This window comes from Sparus aurata, chromosome 13, assembly GCF_900880675.1.
Source record: "Sparus aurata chromosome 13, fSpaAur1.1, whole genome shotgun sequence".
Taxonomy (NCBI): domain Eukaryota; kingdom Metazoa; phylum Chordata; class Actinopteri; order Spariformes; family Sparidae; genus Sparus; species Sparus aurata.
The window spans coordinates 24,557,172-24,578,975 of record NC_044199.1 but is presented as its reverse complement, the minus strand read 5'-3'; the positions used below and the strand labels follow the sequence as shown (position 1 = coordinate 24,578,975).

Genomic DNA, 21,804 nt, shown 5'->3' with positions numbered 1-21,804 from the left:
GAAGAGAGGACACCACTGCTCCGATTCTCACCCCTGCTGTCAGGGTTCGAGGTGGATGATTTGTCACCACCAGTGTCTGTTTATAGGCGTCATTACTGCAGGTTCAAGCTGTGGCTGTGAGGGTACAGAGCCAGGAACTCAGACAAGTACCTCCTCTGCTTTGTAAGCCAAAGAAGGCATAACAAATCAGCCTTGTTCCAAGCTTGAATCATTTTTCTGAGGTGAGAACTTCACTTTTGAAATTCTTGAACGTGATCCTTTGTTGTGCCGTCTGATACATTCACAGTCCTTCTGCTCTAAGTGTCTCATTATATTTCTTTGTATATTTAGCCAAAGCTAACCTAAGTGTGGCCCTTGGAAGGGGAATTTCAGTCTTCATGTTAGTAGGTCCACTTCTGCAGCCAGAAAATCTCAACAACTATTTGATGGAGTAAGATAACTCCTGATGACTTTGGTGGTCCTTGCTGCCAAACGTAAATAACCAACCTTCATCTTTCTAGTTAATTCTTGCACGAAGTTGAAATTTTGGCTCCGAGATGTAAGAAAAGCTCATGACATTACAAAAAATATATACCACATCATTTGTTGAACATCAATTTCATGGCAATCCGCCAGTTGAGATTTTGATATTTCTTTTTCACTAGAAGTGAAAAGAGGTTTGTAGCACCACATTATGTAATAACGCCCCATTATGTAATAATGTAATACATTTTCAATTCATTATGTAATAACTTCGCATTTTGTAATAATCTGCCACATTTTGTAATAAGTTCTTACATATTGCGTCAGTAATTACAAAAATGCATGTGTTGCACTTTTTTTTTATCAAGAAAATGTAATAATTTGGTGCATTATGTAATAAAGCACCAAAATGGATGTCTTAAAGTGAAACTCTCGACAAAAAGCAACCAAGGCTTTATTAGGGATTGAATATGAGTCAAACCTTCGTGTGAAAGCATAATTAGGACGAAAGAGACACTTTTAAGATTTACCGTAGTTTCGGTTTTGGGCACGTTAATTTTGAACGGGAGTGCATGAGGCAGGACACGCTAGCATCAAAATCGCTATTTTTAGAACAATAAGAAGGCTCGACACAACATGAAACTTTGCTCGTAGCATCACCAGGGTCTCTACTCATGAACAAGAGCATTGAGAACATTGTTTGTGTACACATGAAAGTTTCATGTTGTGTCGAGCCTTCTTAGTTACATTTTTTGTTCCATATTTGTTTTTCGTGTTTTGCCTGCTTTCTATCACATATCATATTTGCATAACATAATCCAGATTGCATGTGTGTATGTCTTCCAACATTTCAGTGCACCGATAATGTTCATGCCAGTAACACTCATTTAGTGCAGTTTTTGTCTCTATAAGCTTTCAAACACATTCTCTATGAATTCCGTTATTTTTGATATATTTGATTTGGTATGCTTAAAGTCAATGTTGTTCTGATGGTATAATAACATTTTCTTGATAAAAAAAAGTGCAACACCTGCATTTTGTAATTACTGATGCAGTGTGTAAGAACTTATTACAAAATGTGGCAAAGTTTATTACATATTGCGTTCAAGAAATGTGGCAGATTATTACAAAATGCGATGTTATTACATAATAAATTGAAAATGTATTACATTATTACATAATGGGGCGTTATAAAATAATGTGGTGCTACAAGGTTTTAACCTTATTTTGGTACCAGAGGGAATGTCGCAGGGGTCCCCAAAGTCGTCCGATATCATACTTTTGGGACTTTTGGGAGCTAGTATAATTACAATCTGATTTAAATGTTACTATAAAAGGATCAACTTTGCATGAATTAAATGATTGGCCACCAGAGTGCAGTGCCAAAGTGAACTTGTAGGCCAGGGGTACTCAAATACAAAAGGGCTTAAGGACTTTTTTCAATGACTCAGAGGTCCATTTAATGAGGTCGGCCACATGCAATAATACTGTAATATTCAAAACAAAATGTCCTTCAAAACAGCAACAAAAATATGAACTAAAATAAAATGTCCTTTCCATTTTGACATAAATTTAAATAAATTGTTGAGTATTTCCTCTTTTTGTTTGCCTTCAAACATTGTGTCCATCACTTCAGTCATACATTCTTTTATTATTTCTGCATATGAGAATGGCTTCTTGTGCTTACCCAAAATCCACGCCACTCTAAGTGAGCACTCTTCCTTTTTGTTGTTGTTTCAGACATGTGACAAGAATCCTGCTTGCAGTTTGATATGACGATTTTAGTGCATTTATTTTTGTTGTTCTTACCTCTGAATTTTGAGGAAAGTGTTGTTTATTCACACATCAAGCAGGTCTGAAGTAACATTATCGACCATTCAGAGTCATGTTTGCGATTATCCAAGTTCAACGTTCACTCTACTTGTAAAGATATGTTCAAACAAAAAGGTAAATTTAGGGATTAGTTAGTCACTCTCATTCGGATGGAAAGTCAGGTAAAGCTTTCTATCTGTATAAAGTATTATGTAAATATAATGGCTTCATACAGCTAGCCAGCTGTAATCTAAGGCTCCAGAAGCCCTGAGATCCCAAGTCTATTTTGAAATATGTTACGCCTTCGATGCGAGGTCAAAATCATGCACCCACTTCAGATGGGTAGTATAATAACACTTTTAGCTTAGCAGCTACAGTGAAGATTTCAGCTTAGAAAGGGGTGGATATAACGTCTATCCAAATCAGTTCAGGTTTTCAGGGCTTCTGCAGAGCTGAGGGTTTATAAGAAATCCTCCTCTACATCAGTTGTTTTGCTGTGAAGCTCTAAACATATTTTGTGGACTTTCCCCAACTGCTATGAATTCTCAATATTAATTCTTGGGAGGACTTACCCTTTAAGCTCCCTTTTTGCTCTCCACCAACTCCTGAGTGAAATAACTTTGTAGCAGCTAAATGCTCGACTATGTTCACCATTTGGTGCTGGGCAGGCACTGTACAGTGGCTAATTTCTATTAGATGTGAGATGGTTCCTGTTGATACCCACCACTGAAAGCTCCTGAAGTGGAGAGGGGCTTTGAGATGAGAGAACTGATGAATGGGGCTGCAGCCTGCATGGCATTCCTGTAGATTTACTGCCACATACCTTCACGTCCTGTATAGTAATCCATTTGTGGGACACTGCATCTTATTTCTGACAGCTGAATTAGGGTTCTGTGTGATTGCTCACCGTAGTGTGCAGCACAAAGTCTTGCAACATCAAATCCTCTGCTGAGGACAGTGACATTTTTCCTAATAAGAATGTTATGTAACCTTGTGTAACAGGTACTGTGTCGCAGAGAAGTGACTTAAGACTCAGGTCCTCCCAGATCTTTCAGTAATGGTTCAGTCTAGTCATGACAAACATTATGCCCGGCAGGTCTAGACAAGATGCCATTCAGTGACAAATTACATTTTTACTTCACCTCTTTTACTAAAAAGGCAACACATTCTCAGATAAAAGTCCCACTACATTCTGTTTTTTACTGTGAACAATCCACAATATTTATCTCTTTATTTTGAGCAGTTCCTTGTAAGAAAGCACTCCTCCATTGCCATCATGATCCATCCATCCAACTGTCTGGAAAGATGTGGCATATCAAGACACAAACATCCATATTTCTGTGCCTTTTCAATGTCTTCCCCCAAAATCAAATTGTACATTTTAGATAGTCATTTTATTGTGACCAGTCCAATGCTAATCGTGTCCATTAATCAGCTCTTGATATGCCATTCCTGCCCGTGCTCACTTACAAGGATTTTAACTGCTGCTCAACATTGAAGAGAAATACATTTTTTGTGTACATAAAAAGAAGTCCTAAGAAGTCCTGTTTATATTTTCGTCGAGTGAATGTTCATTTTACAGTTAATAATGAATGGTCTCTTCTTGGTTTTTACTACATTACTAAATGCTAAGATGTGCATTTTACCTTTGTTTATCCTGTAGCAGGTGAGTTTAAAGCAAATCCTCTTAAGATCTTTCACTTGGAGGGTTAGGGACCAATCTTAGGACCAGAGCCAGAAGTGAGAACACTAAAGTCATGGTATTTTCAGATCCTGGCTGTGACAGGGGACTTCTCAACCTTAAAAATAGAGACCATCCTTTTAATTGCAAAAAGTGGTCTGAAGGAAGTGATCATAAAAGGTAAAGTTCGATCGAGTTGTCAAACACTTACATTCTGTCTGTAGGTTGGAATGACCTGTGGGACCATGACTCTTGTCACAAGTGTTTATTTACAACTCTTTGTAAAACTTTTTGAACTGGTTAAACAAATTGGTCAATAACATTATTTGACAGGTACCAGTACCTTGTCTCGATTCTCTTTATAAAAAAAGGTAAGATGGAAATGTTTTCGATGGGGAACAAGTGACTTGACTTGCCTTCTTTAAGGATTCGACTCGACTTGTACATAACCTGTGACTCAAGAAGCTGAAGTAGGAGTAGAGTTGTGATGGATTTTCAGGAAGAGAAATTAATTTATTGTTTTTTTAATCAATAGTCACATGTTAGGAAAAAAATCTGTATCAATTCACTTCTCACACATTTCAAGTTTTCAATATGTATAACAATATCTCATACTGAAACAAAATATTTTTTTGAACCATGGACAGTAGAAAATCAACAGACCAAACACAACCTCTTTAAAAAGAAATTAACATTTAAATAGAAATGTCCACTTTACATTTTCCCTCCTCCCTCTTTCTTCTGTTTAGGTTTCTTCTTCTTCTTCTTGGCCTGCTTGTTCTCAGACAGTGTCTTGCTTTTCTTGGCTGGGCTGGGCTGAGAAGCAGTCGCGCCATCGGCCTGTCGTTTCTGTTTTGTCTTCTTGTCATGTTTCTTTTTGCCTTGTCCTTTGTCTGCTCCCGGTTTGTCTGTGGATGTCGGCTTTTCTCCTGCTGGCTCTAAAACAGGATTCTTGCGCTTTTTACGCTTTTTGGTTTCCGGTAGAAAACCTTTCTTCTTCTTGGAAACTTGCTGTTGCTCAGCGTTCTTGTCAGGCTTCGTCTTTTCAACTTTGGGTTTCCTGTGATTGTCAGAATGAAAAGAAATAAAAAGGTCAACAAAATGGCTTCAATACAATGCTGCACGTTTACGTGGGTTTAAAATAAACCTGGTTATAATCTGTGTAACCTGATTCCTCCCTGTTTTGTTATGTGCATGCACCACACTGCATGAGAGCCTCCTCCAGAGCTTGTTACTCCAGAGACGCTGACATATTAACTCACATGACTCCGAAGTGTTTCATCACGGCCCAGTAAGTGTCCTCTAGCTTTCCGGTCTTCTTGAAAGTGATCATGCTGGTGAGGGACTGCAGGACTTTCTTAAGGGGCTCCAGGTCCACAGACAGCTTCTACATAGCACAGACAAGAGAAGCACAGACTTTAGTCTGGGTTGAAACCACATCAATCAGTGAACTCGCATGATTTTATCGCCACAGTCATCCGTCCACCTACCTGCTGGTGAACATGCTTGACAAGGAACTGACAGAGCTCCAGGGTTTTCAACACCTTCTCCTTTATCACCTTGCTTTCTGTTTCACCAACCTGCTGAAGACTCTGAGAGGAGAAAATGTTGGGGTTAGACTGCCATCCACGCTGTTCTTATCATCAACTATGTACTGTAGAAGTGACAACTACTTATATTAGCGTAAAACTATATTAAAGTGTGTTAAAGATAACTTATTATATGCTTACATAGTAAATGTTTAGTAGGTGGATGTAAGGTAAGGTGTGATAAATTATGAAATGGTCATTTTGGTTATCTTTAAAAGGGGCATTATGTAGTTTTAGAGAAGACATTCAAACTCAGAATTTTAATATTTACAACAGTATATATTGTATTTCCATAAGTGATTGAACAAACTGTTCTCAGATGAAAACAAGGTCCTCAGAACACTGTTTGAAGCTGAAAAATGTGGCAGGGTCCGCCACATAGCAACAAAGTAAAACAGTATGAAATTGTGTTTTCCTTGAAGGTTGGTTTGCTTATTCAGTCATGACAATAAGGACAGTTTGTTTATTTAATTTACTTAACCATAAAGCACTTTCTCCTCAGATTAAAATTCCTTCCTGAAAACTACATAACTACACACTAAATCCAGTCAAAGCCAATTTCAACTGAGCATATCTCAAAAAAAAATTGACAATCGAAGGTCTTTAGGGGTCATTTAGATTTTTATGACGGGACAGTCTACACCTTCTCCCACGTCAAAGGTTGCAGTGCCCCTTTTGAGTTATGCAACAGATGATTTAACAGTGATTCAGCATTTTCTACCACAGACATTCTGAAACGTTGCCTGAATAAAACTGTTTTTTTGATATGCTTTAAAAACCTCTAAAGGAGAGCAGCACCATCATTACTTCTCGTTAACAACAATTTTTTGGCAACTGCAAAAGTGTTGTTTGGAAGGTCCATTTCTGTGTAGGAGGAAAAAGATGGGGCATCACAGAGGTGAGGTGGATTGGTGAAGAATTACAGGAGCATGTAATTACTGGTATGCATGTCTTTACCCTCAGCTGTCCTGAAGACACAGAGGACAGTGAGTGCAGCAATGCCTCTAATCATCGTTCATCACGGCAGAACACAATTTCATAAACCTCTTAGAACAAAATAATTAAAATCTGCACAAGCCTAAAGGGTGTTTGTGCATGAACGTCCCTGATTTTAGTGAAGAACTGACATGTAGTTATAGCCTCATGCTACCTTAGATAGAGAAAATTATTTTTAATCTGTTCAGAGGTTTACTGAACTTTAATTAGGAAAGAGAGAGCAGTGGTATTGCATTAATATGTGCAGATACCCTGAGTTTGGGTATAGGAACGGAAAGGAAATTATTCAAGCTGTTGTACTGCTATAAAATTACCTAAACAACTGATTCAATTTCTTAACTCCCTGTTTATAAATGCAGCTCCAATATATTCAGTGATATTTATACACTAGAGTGCTCAATGTTAATCTGTGATGCGACTGAGATGCAGAGCCGTGTCGACCTACCGCTGCCAGCTGACCCGTAACCTTAACACAGAGCTCCGTCCACGGAGCGCCGCTCAGCAGCTGCTGAACATCCCTGCTCTGCATCGCCCGCAACACCAGCACGCATGCCTGGCCCTGAAAACACAGAACAATGTCCATCAACAGGAAGTCTGATGTGCATAATAGCAGAAAAGGCTGCGATTAAATGGTTATCTGGCAGCTGCGATGGAGGGAGGATGTTCTCTATTGTGTTTGTCAAAAGTATTCAAATAATTACTGATAACTGACAGGTTGCTATGACTCAGCTGCTGTGGTGGTGCAGTTTGGGTGGACGGTTAGAAATGATTTACCGAGGTTTGATTTGGTGGAGCGTGTTAGGACTACATTAAATAGTTTTGGCCAATATGTAATGTCATCTATTTTCACCACATACCAAAAGCCTCTTTTGTAACTAATGGTGGATTAATCTCACAACTTACATGTTAAAGCTGATTCAACACAGTTATTTGACTTAATGCAAAACTAGGGGCCTAGTTGTGATTCTGGTAGTTTGGTGCTTAATACCGACAGAAGAGGGACTGACTCAGTAGTTTGCCCTTTTATACAGCTGCCCAAATATGACCAGTAAGGTTATGTCTCGTCTAATAAACAATACTGTAATGCAGGAGTCACCAACCTGACAGCTAAGGAAAGAGAGTTATACATTTAATAGGCTGTGTGTATTAGGGAGACAGTCTAGGTTTAAGGTGCCCAGAACTCAACTGACTAACAAGTGTTGTCAGTGTGTCCATGAACTTATAAAATATATTATTCAGTGTCATTGAGCTCCATTGGAGTCAAAAACCATTATAAACATATAAATGTTCCACTCTGTTGCACTGACTGACATGTTCTATCTTTACCAGGAAACTTACAGGATTTAAAATCACAGATTTATTTGAAACATGACCTTTGGAGACCACAATACCAACTGTGTTGTTATGTTTAATTTACTCTTGCGCCACTTTGATGTTTTCTTAGTAATTTTTTTACCAGAAGCATTCACACTAAATCAAGCTTAGCTTTTAATTTAATTCCTCTTCTTTTTTTTCTCTCTCAGTTGCAAGTCAGGAATTCTCCTAATTAACGGTTCCTGCTGTGGAAAAGGGTGATAGATCTTTACCTGTTGGTGCACTCGGACCGCAGATGTGATGTGCTGTGTCACTGCATCCAACAGGTTCACACACAAAACCTGGAAGTAACACACAAGCTCAATTAGATACTGCCAGCAGAGACATGGCTTCTGTCTGCATGATGAGCTGAACGTACTTCTGTACCTCTGAGATGTGTTGTTGTACTCACCGGGAATCTGTTGAACAAGTCTGTGAACATCTGTGTGGTCAGAGGGCTCTTCCTCTTGCTCAGGAAGGAGCTCAGAGCCTCTCTGAAGACAGCGGAGACCCGATCCACATCCACGTTTCCCATGAACCTCAACTGCACGCGCACACCGTGACAGATCAAACAACACATCAGGAAGCATACTCTTTAATAACACAGTCAATGTAAGAAGAGCATGGAAGGATAACAAAACAGCAGCATTTAAGGAACTAAATGTAATGCAATTTTGCTCAGAAAATGACTTCAATGAAACATCATCTATCAAAAAAGCAATACATTTTGGTGAGGAAGACACTCTGAAAGGGGGCCAAGTTTTCAGGACTGACCCACTTCCTGACCCAGTAAAAGACAGGGACAGACCTGGGATTTATCTGGTGCAGAGCTGGACAATGCAACGGTAACTTTTGCATACCATGTAAATATTTAATTACCATCTGTCTACTGACCAGCCTTGTGACTTAAGAACGCAAGAAAAGTTCAGTCTGACCTGTGTCTGATCGGTTTTCAGTAAATGTTACTTTAAATGTCATTTTGTACCATTTGTGGCAGCTTCAACTCACACACTGCATCATTAGGACATTAGCAGATTGACTTCCTGGTGTTTTACTCTCTCCTGACTAACTACTAATGATCTTATCAGGTGACAAATTAATCAGCGTGTGAAAAAAACATACGTCAGTTGCTTCCGCCTTGTCGTCTTTGGTCTCAGCAGGTGGGGCTCCTCGCAGCACTTTCACCACATACAGAGAAGCACTGCAAGGCAGTTTAACATCAGCAAAATATAAAACCACCGAAGGCACAATATTTGGACATCTGACAAACAGACTTTCGAGTCAATGCAGACCAGAATGATGGAGAGCTTCAACATCCTGCAGAGTAAAACAAAAACTCAATCTTCTCGTGAAGACTGTCACACGCCAGTGAAGTGGATCTTGAGTTGAGATGGTTTTGTCAAGTATATGTAAAGCCATGTAAACGCCTTATAACACCACTCCTACTACAAAAAAAGCACTGGTCTGTGGATATGATGGTTCATTTATTAGGATCAGTCAGGGGATCAACAAAGTGATGTTCTAGGGTCTGGCAGATATAAAAGTAAGCTAAAGTGTTATCTCAAATGATTCTCTTATTTCCAGCTCACATATACTTGTCTGGTATCATCAGTCATGTTATGAATATCACCATCCATTTCCTCTGTTGATATAAATCCTATGAAAGTGAGTTGTACCTGAAGTAGTAGAGGGAGACTGAGGAGTCGGATAGTTTCTGGGTTTTAGTCATGAGTTTGTCAAGCAGGTCATGGAGCTCCCCCTGTCTGTCACCAACAGTCCTGCAATAAACCTTAGACCTGCACAGCTGGTTCCTGAAACACACACACACACACACACACATTAATTCCACATTTTAATCAATAGATGCCAACACCATTTATCATGTAGGCTGTAGTTGATATATCTATAACCTGTACGATCAAAAGTGTTATTTATATCGATGCAATAATTATTTTAAAAAATGACCATAAAGAAGACAGACTTGCAATGTCTCCCACAATGACTGAGATATTAAGTGAACATGTTTCTCCCAAACAGCATAATGCTCGAACACCAGCTTTTAATTTGAAAAATGCTGGTAAACATCTGAGCAGGGGACATCACATTGCTGGACACAATCTGGAATGAGCGTTTCAAACATAATACATCTGCTTAAAGCCCCTGTACAGACTTTTCATTTAGTGTTGATTTTGGCGGCCCAGCTGGACGAAAGCGGAAGTGTTTTGCCGGAATGAAGACTGCATTTCCCATGAGCTCTAGCGCCCACTGTCGTGAAGACGTTTGTCTGGCCGGCGCGTGTAGATTTGTTTTGGAAACGTCGGAAAGACGACGGGACTTGCTTTGGAAACTTTTTTTTTTTTTAGCAGGTATCTGCAGCGTGCATATGGACGAGGTAATGTGTCTATTTGTATTTCTACTTAATATAATATGCCGCCGGTGAAACAAAGTAATGCTGCTGCTGCACTGCAATTTCCCAGCTATATATATTACCCACGGTGCTACAGAGCTAGCGTTACAGCAAAGTCACAGTGATTGTGATGGATGTTTTGTTCTAAGTAAGAAACTGAATCATTTATATTGACAGAGGATATTACCGATGCATCGTTGCAGGTCGGCTGGGCTGAAGCATACACACAGCTGAAATGGATGCGTGATCTAAGACTTTTGTTGTCGTTTTCACGAGTGTAGTAACTAGAGCTAATCTAGTGGTAATGTTAGCCAGCTTTGTTGTAACAACATGAATTCATGTATTGCTGTAAACTACGTCCCGCATTACATTTCATAAATGAAATAAAATTTACAAACCTGTCTAGGAGGAATCGGGCGAATTATGGATCCGACCCTCCCTTCAAGCCCCGCAACTCTCTCCATCTCTGGAAGGAATCGCCAATGTTTATCCGTGTTTTAGCCCTAGCTCGATCGGATTCCCTCTCTGCCTTTCGTTGGTCTTCGGTTCGAATTCTTTTTCTTTTCTTTGTCTCATTATCAGCCATGACAAAAGTTTTAGCTCGGTTAGCACTGGCTAGCGTAGCAACAAAACAGCTATGCCGTATCACTTTGGCCGTATCCTGAATGTCGTCAGTTCCGGTCTGACTGCCGTAAATCGTTTCGTCAGTGGTCCGACCCGACCAATGCCTTTCAGAGGTATAGAATTAGACTACTTAGAAAAAGCGTATCTTCACGCTGATGGGCTCATTTGCTGTTGTAGGTAACAGAGACACATCATCAGAAACCAGAGACTTTTCTATATCCAGTTAAAAACTCCGTACAGGGGCTTTAAGTGCATTACCTGAAGATGTCTGCAGCTCGGCGGAGGAAGTCCTGCTCCTGCTGGTCGCTGTCGGAGCTCATTCCTTGGTCGATGATGTTGAGCAGAGGCTCCACCAAACCCAGCACAAGAGGACTGCCAGCCTGCCGGGCCACGAACACCTCGACCAGGTCCAACACCTACAACATTAGGAAAAGACAAACAAGGGAGTAAGACATCTTTGTTTGTAGTAGAAGGTGTATGTCTCAACTTTTGATGGAGCTGGGTTTTTCCATGTGTTTATACTCTGAACTAAGCAAACAAGCATTTTCCATAGTGTTTTCAAGTTCAGAGAACAGAGGATAAGGTACCTTTATCTTAAAGTCTCGGACCAGCGTCTTCTCTTTCTGTATTTTTGTCTTTTCGTCCTTCTTGGCCTGAGTCTTTTTCTTCTGCTCTGAGAACAGTGCAGCCAGACTCTTATCCAGCTCCATCATGGCTTCATCATCCAGATCTTCATCGTCGCTGCCGTCCTCCTCTGTGGCCTGAATAACGGACAGCACAACAAAGAACTTAACCACAATGGAACACTGCCTTTTCTGCTGTGGCCTGATCATGGCTGGTGAACATGGATCTGACGTATATGCTTCTGTTAACCTCATCTAAAGCCTCTCTACATGAGAGACACGATTAAATGATTCTTCTTGGAACAACTCCATTCGTTCCAAGAAGAATTCTGATTGTGTGTAAGCTTATAAGAAAATGACCCTACTGCTCACTTGATTTATTACCATAGCAAATGGTTTCCTAATGAGTTTATGCTCTGACAAGCAGTGAACATTATGTTCAGTGTTGGGCAGTGTGAAAATGCCCAAACTCAAAGTTACAAAACTGTAGTCCAAAGACCAACATGTGACCTCACAATGGCTATGTCCACTTCTTCTAAACAGTCGATAGGTGCAGTAGATGGTTATTGGTAATGAGCTCAGTGTATGTAAAGCTACTCTAAAGAATATGTAATAATTGGCTAGAGTGTTAGATACACATCCCCCCAAAAAACTTTAAGCCATGCTAGCAGCTCTGTGATGCTGTACACAGACAAAACAGTGCTTTTCGGTAAATGCTAACAAGCTGATGCTGATGTAGCTGGTTTATTGTTAACAATGCTCACCATCTTACTTTAGCTTGTTAGCATGCTTATACTTGAACACACAAACTGCTGACAAAAGGACCTGCTGAAAACCTGAAAACCCACCAGAGCGTTCTGCTGCTGCAGGACCTTCATCAGCTCCAAACGGAAACTTTGGTCCACCTCTCCCTCCTCCATCGCCTCCTCTTCCTCCTCCATTGCTTCATCGTCGTCCCCATCTTCATCATCTTCGTCCCCATCTTCATCATCTTCGTCCTTATCTTTATCATCCTCATCCTCATCGTCTGATCCGTCAGACTTTTCATCCTGGCAGAGAAAAAAACCCCACAAGTTTTAGGATTTCAGTGTCAAAGGTTTCTTCGGAAACAGAACAAAAGCTTGCCTTTAACAGTAAAGATTTATTGTGGAATCAGTAAATAAAAGGCTGAGCATATGGGGTCTGGGTAGAATGTTACACAATGTATAAGACAATGTTATTGTTGAGGTGACAAAGTAAATATGTAAAACAAGAACTGACCTCCATCTCCTCATCATCTTCGTCATCTTCGTCATCTGGTTTCTTCTGGGTTTTGTTGTCATCAGTGACGACCACAGCGCTGTCCTCTTCATCCTTCTCTGGGTCCAGGACCTTCACAGAGCCCAAAACACCATGATTAGAATTACTTACAAAGCTTTCACAAAATACATGACCCAAGTGACTTTTAATACAATTAGAAGTTGTGAGTGCAAGAAATGCATCCATCCCTCTAAGTTCTACTGTGATCTAGTTGTGTACGGGAGAAATGTGAAGTAATTGGACTTGAGCTTGGGCCGATTTCTAAATAAAATTATGTTTTAAGATCACAGGTTTACAGGCATAACTTAATCCACTTCACAGTGTTAGACAATGAATGACAATCTACATGTTACTTACATCTAAGATGGCGGTAAGGGCTGCGGCAGTAACGTTGGGGCAGATGGAGGAGAAGACCGTTTTGCAGACCTGTCGGATATGTCGGCTCGGCTGGGACAGCAGGGACAACAAGATGTCCACCATCACCTCCACCCACTCAGGCTCCTCCTCCTGATCTGTGACTGCTTCGGGCAAAAGACACACACATTCACACACTTTAAGGCAGCATTCACTGTTTTTTGACCACTGTAGGGGCAGCCAAACACGACATAATCAGAATATCTGGCATAATGTCACCTTATTCACTTTTATGGACAGCTGTGTCTGGGAACAAGCTGATAAGGGCGATGAGAGTGCACCAAAACAGGACATGTGGGAGATATAAAATCTAATCTATGAGTTGAACGATGCTAAAAAAAAAAAAAACCCAAAAAACCTCTCTAGATCTGAGGGGAACTGCTCAGCCAAGTGGTTAGTAAATAAAAACAACCCCTGTCACACACGATTTTCAGTGATCGAATGATAATCTAAAAATATTGCTCAGTGCAACTTTAACTATCTCCATTTTTAATTGTATGAAAAAGTGAGTGAATAGTGAATAGATAAAAGCGAAATTTGAGCTCCGAGGTTCAAGGTTTATTAACTCACTTTACGGAGCTTTCAACCACATCTCATGTTCTTCATTAGCGAACAAAACTGTCTGTTTATGCTATGTTTTTAGAGTTAACATGTGTTCAAGGGTTATTACATCACTGAGCAACTCTAAAACAATACAACTAAATCAAACCACACCATACTGTTACTGATTACTACACAAAGTGTACACTTCCAAAGTGTCAAGAATGAGCAGAATGACAGATTATTGAAGGAGACTCATCTGTTGCATCTCAGTAAGAGGAGATGACATGCTTGTCTCATCTGCAAACCACTTGTGATTTATATCAGTGGCAATAAATCCTAATGGAACATTAAGACATGAAAGGATGATGGAGATAGTATCATCACGTTCATGTGAGAGGCCTCACCTGTTTTCTTCTTTTTCTTCTTGGCCTTCTTCTCCTGAGCTTTGTCCACACAGCTCTGCAGGTCCTTCATGATGTCCAGCAGCTCTTCAGGGGCCTTCAGGAGAAAATACAGTTGTCAGTGGCCATGACAATGTTTCATTGTGTCAGCAGATGGCGTTCCCAGGTTGGCAGTTTGGGATTAAACCACAGTACTCCTTACAAACATAACAGCAACATCAAGACAGCACTACTGTACATCATGACTCTTCAGGTATGCTGTACCTTGAAGAAGTGCATGCCGACCAACAGGAAGAGCTGCTGGAAGGCTGTGTTTTCTGCAGTAGGGCCTTTCTTTGCCTTTTTCCTCAGGTTTGACACCGACTCCAGCATACTGTAGGAACATGTGTGTAAAGGTGTGATAAAAAATGCTACTACCTCATTCAGTGGCACTTTTTAAACAGATACAGGGGTGTAAGTTGTGTTCATCTAGTTTGTTCCATATTAATCAACAAAAATATATATATAAAAAAACAATTTGTAAAGTTCAGTGTTGTTATAAATTTAAACTTATGGCAAAACTAACAAAAACAAGATACAAGTTGTAATAAACTGAATTATTTCTTAAAACCTATATTGCTATCTCTTAGGCTGGAGGAGATTCTGTTGTCCTACCTGTCCCAGGCCTGTCTCTGCTCAGGGCTGAAGGGCTTGCTGCTCTGGGCGTGTTTTGGCTGGCTAAGCAGGACTTGGGCGTACTGGACCAGTTGGTAGATCCACATGGTGCCATCAGCTGTTACACCCAGCGGCCGCTTTTGGTTGATGGCGGCGTCTTCGGAAGAGTCTTCTGTCTGCGGCAGGTGGTGCATGGACAGGAGGAGCCTGGAGGGAGGACAGAAAGACAAATAGTGATGAGACAATTAAACAGCCTTTTGGAATTGCCTGTCTTCTAATGTCATCTTTACATTTGCTTTTAACCAAGGCTAAGAGGAATAACAATAATCAGTGGCTGCTATTTAGTAGCAAGCTGGAGCCAGAATAGAAAAGATTGAATCTCTCACCCAAAGAAAGAATTGATGAGCACTCCTCTTGTTCTATCATCCAGTGGGATGGATAGCTTCTCCATCGTCTCTGGGATGTCGGCTGAAGCCTTCTTGGCACTGAAGAAAGCGTGGAAGAAGACGAACCTGGAAGAGAAACAATAACACCAGCTGATGGTCGTCTATTCATCAAACACTAAGACTTTGACACTGCTCAACTATGATAGATCTCACCTGGCCATGTCCATGATGAGATCCTCCTGCCTCTTCACTTGGTGGTTATCAATGATGGAGGAGAGTCGAGCAACAATCCACTTCCTCAGGCGGAATATGGAGTTCTCCTTCCTGAGAAAGGACAATCAACAGTTACAGTCATCTAGTTTCCATCCCATCACCTTCCTGTTCAGGGTCAGCAGACCAGACAGGACCAGAGTTGAGATTCTCAGACAGATCAGACACTCACTGTTCCTTTCCTTCCTGATTGTCCTTCTGTTTGCGAGTGCTAAAGTCCAGCAGTTTGTCCAGCTCAGGCTGCAGGAACATCTTCTTCAGCCACTCCACGTAGTGCTGCAGAGCTGCAGGCTGCAGGTGCTGCACCACCCTCCACACCGACGGCACCACGGGGTAGCCCTGGTTGGTTAGCGAGGAGAAGCCCACCATCACTGCCAGCTGTTTGTCGGGATCCTGGCAGGCCTGCAAGAAGTCCGACACGTAGGTGTCCATCTCTGGGGCCAGTTTGAAGCGGTCTGGTTTCTGGAAGAGAAAAGGAAATGAATGAGACCCTTTTAAAAAATTATACAGACTGACCAAGGATGAGACCATACCCCTATAAACAGATAACTCAAGTACTTTCATTAATACTGCTGTAGTTGCAATAATTGACAATTAACTCTCTACTGAGAGCGCGTCATTTTGTTTGATACCTACAGTAATTGTATAAAACTGGCAGATGTATCACCACTTTTTGATAAAACTACTTTATAAGTAACCCTCTGTAAATATAATATATGCTATTAAAAATGTTATAGAAAGTCATTATAAGCCATTTATAGGATGAACCTTTTGGTTGCTAGACTGTGAACATTCTGTGAAGACATTTAATTAGTTTTTGAGCTCATTCATCAGGATGTCATGGCGTCTCCACTGGTCCGTCTGAAAGAAGCTGCAGAGCATCTGCATCAAAATCAGTTTTCACAGCCACCTCCCAACATTTACACTTGCAGATGTGATGGATTGTTGTTTCTTTTATTATGAGTCCATCACATCCATGTTATGAAAAATGAAAGATTTTTCATAACATGGAAACCCACAAGTTGTTAAAAGTTGATATAAGTCGCCATGAAATGATTAAACATTTAACAAAGCCATTTGTCTATTAAAAAGGGTTCTTCTGAGTATCTATTAACAAAGTAATATTTCCTTTTTTTGCTGAATGCTGGATCAATATTAAGCTTCTGTCAACAAAACTGAACTTTTCCTGATTTTTTTCTTTTCTTTTACATTTAAAAGGCAAAGCCGCAAGACTTTTAATATAGAGATTCAGTGTTGATATGAATCGAGTTTCATTCAACATTGTTCAGGGAAAAAGCCAAAGTGACATGACTGTCGCTGTGTTTATGAAACTGAACTGGGACTGAAAATTAGAACTAAAAGCCTTTCTCGAATGTTAACCTAATAAAAGGCCATGGTTATTTCAACTCTACATTTATTATGATTTGACAGACTGCATAACACACATAAAACAAAAAAACATTTTGTAAACAAACAGACACAACTTGTTTTAATGTTAACCTATGCTAAAGCTGTCTTAGATCCTCCCAGTTGAAGAGTGTAACCTGATGGGTACAGTGGACGAGACTGACCTGAGCAGACACCACGTGCTCCCCGTAGAGCGTTATCACCTCTCCAGACAAAACCGCCTTCAGCTGGGCAATAGACAGGAGAGGCAGGGCACTTCCCAGCAGACGGAAGCTCAGGTAACTGAGACAGTAAAGGGAAACTTGTTAGCACAGCGTAGTCAACCGGAAACAAGACTGGAAAATGGAATATATAATATATTTAAAAATATAATAAGGATTTATGATAAAGAAGTGTGCAGAATCAAAAGAGAAAGACAGCATTAATATCAGAACCTGAGTTCTGCCATTATACATAATTCTAAATCACGATTGCAACAAGAGGACTCTAACAACAATTTCAACTCTGAGCTCTGTATGTTACAATTAGTGTTTCTCAGCCCCCCTGTTCCCTCCATGAGGGCCCGAGTGCTCACTGTGCTGGCCCCGGCTGCTCCTTCAACATGCCATTGATGATGGCATTATTCCAGAAGAGCTGGAAGCTGTCCTCCTTGAGAGAGAGCTTCAGGAGGTCCAGGACCACCGTTGGAAGGACACGCTCCTTCTTCACTGACTGGGCGGCCATCTTCATTACCTCTGTCAATCTGCCACACAACAGCACACGTCGCTTAGATTTTCAACACTGGAGCTAGATGTAGCTAGGAAACTGGTGCATAGTTTGCATAAGTGTAGGATGAGCTGAGATCATGCAGATGAATAGAAGCTAATATTAAAAGTTAAGGGTATATTGAAAAAGCTAAAGTAAAAGAACATGTGCGAGAGATGTGTTCTTACTTGGGAATGTTGTCTGCGTTGATGATGGTTGTGGAGCCCAGCAGCTTCTTGAGTTTCTTTGGTTTGAGGGTTTGTGGGAAGCGCTGCAGCGCCACCAGCAGCAGCTGTAGCTGCTCTGGCGTACTGAAGGCTGATGCCAGGTCAGTTTGCAGGGCACTGAGAAGGACCTCCTCAAAAACCTCCTCTGAGATCTGACGGACAAGACATACGCATGAATTTGTTTTAGAAAGAAATGGCTGGATGTGTTTTCAACGTTTCAGAGATAAAAAAAAAAAAAAGGTGAAATTTTGGATCTAAAAGTTCAAATTTAAACTGTACGTGTATATATTATTATGACGGATATATGACCCCTGTAAGATTAAAGGTGCATCTGTGCAGCAGGTGTCACCTCATTGAGGATGTCTGTCATGGTCTTGGTGGGCAGGTCCTTCAGGTGTTGTCTGTGCTGGCTGAGGCTCTGGAGGAGCTGCACACATCCCAGCACCACCTGCGGCTCCTGAAGAAACAAAAGACAGTGCTCAGAGATCACAAGACACACATATACGAACTCTGTTCACTGGCAGCACGGGGAGAGATGTGCTGTAATCCCGGAGGCAGGGAACAAAGGACCTTGCCAATGCAGAGACTCATCAAGGCCTTTGATGTGGAGCCAAGTCATTTACTCCTCGCTCCTCTCACAGCGACAAGGACTTTATATTACTGTCCTTGTAATATGCATGAATTAATCGGTAATAAGGCCCTTATAAGTCCTTCTAAAATGCTTATTAGCAGGAACATAAATAATGTGTGAAAAATAGCATCATAATAGCAAGTCACCTATCATGTCATTATTATTAAATCTTTTCTAAGATCTTTGTTGCTTTATTACAGTAAATACAGATTTTATTATGCAGTTATTAAGAGTCAATAATTCACTTTTTAAGCTGTTAACTAGGCTTGATCCTTCATTAATATTCTGAAGCAGTCACACACTAAAAACACATTTCTTTTAAGTGCTCATAAACGTCTTACAATCCAACAATAAAAACGTTCATGATGCTATTATCACATTTCTGTATTGATTTCCTTGCCTCCTTTCCATGGCTCATATTAGACTGAGCATAACTTGAAAATACATTTTTACAAAGAATGAGGAATGTCATTTTGTCTCCCCCCTTCTTTACCACTGTCAAGACTCACAATGGAAAGTTTAATTAAACAAGATGATGCAGAACCAGAGATATTGTCTTTTTTATTCCACACACTCTTCTTCCTTTTCTCAAAGCGAACAGCCCATATAACATCACCCACAAAGCAATTTAACAGCAGACAGTCCAGAGATTTGTTTTTATACTCACTGTAGAGATGCGGCCAGACTGATGAAGGGCGAGGACGCCAAACAAGTTTCCAAACAACGCACTTCTGACCAGTTTCTGAAAAACAAGAGAAACCCTCAACATTGACACAGCTCATTCGTAAAGCTTTTAGTGCTGAGAGAGAAAAACATCGCACACACTCACCTTTTTCACCGTCTGCAAATTGTGCTTTTCTTTGATTCTTTTGAGTACACTCTGCAAAGAGACGTCTTCAAAGGCACTCAAAACCTGAAAAACAAAAACTCATGTCACGCTCAACCCAATACTCCACTCAGAATTCTGTCCTCATCAAAGAGTACAATTTTAGCTGATTAAATCCTTATTATATAAGTGGATTCATTATCTTAACGTTGTTACAAAAATCTCGATACTGTTGTAAATACGGTACATTTTTCTATACTAATAGATGTTACATACATGTGGGTGAAACCTAGACTTTTTCCTGCATGCCTCAAGACAGCCAATCACCAGTACAAAACACGTACATTAGTAACAATTTGACTTCTCTGACATTCATTTACCCTCTGATTATTTTAAGGTTTACGTGACACTATCAGAGATTTTCAAATGTGGCGTCCGACCTTTAGATCCCACTGTATAAATACAAGTCAGCAAGAAATTTATTAATGGTTTAGACTGGGTTAAACTGGTTTTGGTAGTCGTCTCCACTCACCTGTCCTAGTGCCAGGCTGAATCCAGGCCTGGCAGCCTCTCGGATGTGAGCCAGTCCATCCACCAGCCTTTTAAAGGTGTATTCCAACTCATCTGCCTGCAGTTCACAGAGAGAGGGACCAAAAAATGATGCACAGACATGGCTGCGTACAGTAAAACCTCTTTTCATAGAATGATACCAAGCTATGGATATGTACTTGATTCTGATTGGTTGGAGGGTGTCAATCAAGTTTTGATAGATATCATCACAATGATTGTATAGAGTAACCCCCTTGAAAACCCCTGCATCACACATTAGTTTACATTCTATCTAACCGTTATATTTGATGATGCTATTTATTTATTTATTTATTCATTTTACATCTAAATAATCTGAAATGCATGTTTGATGCTTTCATATGTCATTAATGACCGTTTAATGCTACTTTAAGATTAGATTCCAGAAGTAAACACTTATTGGTTCACAAATGTTACTTCTTAAATCATTTCATCACCTAAATGAGCTGGTATGATTGATAACAACACTTACAGAGCCCACTCTGCACAAAGATTACTTTTAGTATAGTTAATTTAGGTGTCAAACACATTTGATCAATTTCAGCAAAGAATTGCAACCAAGACTTTTGAGTGCAACACTGAATAAGTCTAGTGTAGCTTTGCTGCTCGTGTTTAAGCTCATAAACGGCTACAATAACCACAACTGCTCCTATTACTGTTTCCATAACTTCACAAGATAACCATGCTGGGTTTACACATCTCAGTGACAGAGACTGATCTCAGATTGCCTCACCTTGTTGTTTGTTTTCAGGTACTTGATGAGGTCTTCTATCGCCTTCAACCGAACCTCCTGATCAGGTTTAGCCAAGTCCCAGAAGAAGTCGAGAAAGACGCGGTTCTGCTGCAGAACCCCGGTCGGCCGGACCGGAACGGCTGCTTTCACTGAGACCTCCACCATCTCTACAGACATCTGATCACACAACCGCGACTGCAGTCCATGCTGCTACAGGAGGAAAACGTGTCTCGCTGCGCAGCTACTGCTTCCGGGTCAAAATTTCCGCTTTTTTTTCACCAGTCACAAAAAACTTTATCGAACAATACAAATGAAACAAATCGGACAAGTGAGTCGATATGATGACGTTATAATGACGTTTAACGTCCCCTACAACCTCTGTGGTCTCATTGAGGCACGTGTGAACAAACGCGCCTTATATTTAAATTGTAGGGCATTTAATGATGTGTTTTATGTAGTCGAACAAAATATGTAAACATCTCAAGCCTGCGGTAGCCACAGACCTTATTTGAGGCATATAACCGAAAACCGGACATGGAAATAATAATAATAATAATAATAATAATAATAATAATAATAATGGATTTCAGTAGTGTCAGTTCTGTATGGTATAGCTGCAAGTGCAATTTAATTGTGATGCAATCTTGTATTGGATAATGACCCTGCTGAAAAAACAGCGTAGACCAACACCAAAACACAACTATGCTGGTCTTGCTGGTGACCAGCATACTCTACTCATTACTCTATCACTCTGGTTTCAGAGAGCGAGAGTTGTGTTCCCATCACATCATTGGCAGACGCACTCATGAACTCTCAAGTGATATCAAGACTTTTTTTTTTTTTTTAATGGGAATTTTCTTTCCCGCAGCCGAACGCTGGAAATCCGGCACGGTGCCGGAATATTTTAAGCCCTGGTAGTAGGTAGAGAAGGAAGACAACTGGATAAAATGGAATTGTATAATTAGAAATGTCACAGTTATGGTTAAGGTGTCTTGCAACAGTGTCCTTTGGGAGGCGTACATTGGTATGTCAGGGCAGGGTGGTGCTCCCATTGGGCCATCCCCCCTGTTAAAAATTAACAAATCACCTACTGGTTAAGCTCAACAGGTAAGGAGGCGTTTTGATAAAAACAAA

General features: G+C 40.4%; 1 protein-coding gene across 2 annotated transcripts; it reads right to left on the bottom strand.

The window, feature by feature from the left end:
- Window positions 1-4,443: 4,443 nt before the first annotated feature.
- On the bottom strand, window positions 4,444-20,925 carry mybbp1a (MYB binding protein (P160) 1a). 2 transcript variants are annotated; one of them, XM_030438546.1, is made up of 27 exons: window positions 20,671-20,924; window positions 19,882-19,977; window positions 19,353-19,436; window positions 19,191-19,265; window positions 18,242-18,349; window positions 17,854-18,044; window positions 17,496-17,663; window positions 17,086-17,203; window positions 15,687-15,976; window positions 15,458-15,568; window positions 15,245-15,370; window positions 14,859-15,065; window positions 14,469-14,577; window positions 14,208-14,301; window positions 13,204-13,367; window positions 12,808-12,918; window positions 12,396-12,596; window positions 11,512-11,685; window positions 11,183-11,340; window positions 9,570-9,704; window positions 9,016-9,094; window positions 8,306-8,437; window positions 8,127-8,195; window positions 6,986-7,099; window positions 5,446-5,547; window positions 5,218-5,342; window positions 4,444-5,015 (listed from the first exon to the last, which is right to left on the bottom strand). In XM_030438546.1, exons 1-27 carry the CDS (start codon window positions 20,845-20,847, stop codon window positions 4,670-4,672), a joined length of 3,864 nt encoding a protein of 1,287 aa, XP_030294406.1. In that variant the 5' UTR covers window positions 20,848-20,924; the 3' UTR covers window positions 4,444-4,669. The 2 variants fall into 2 exon arrangements, with proteins under 2 accessions (XP_030294406.1, XP_030294407.1); XM_030438547.1 differs by having other exon boundaries at window positions 4,670-5,015; window positions 13,204-13,364; window positions 20,671-20,925.
- Between the last annotated feature and the right edge of the window lie 879 nt (window positions 20,926-21,804).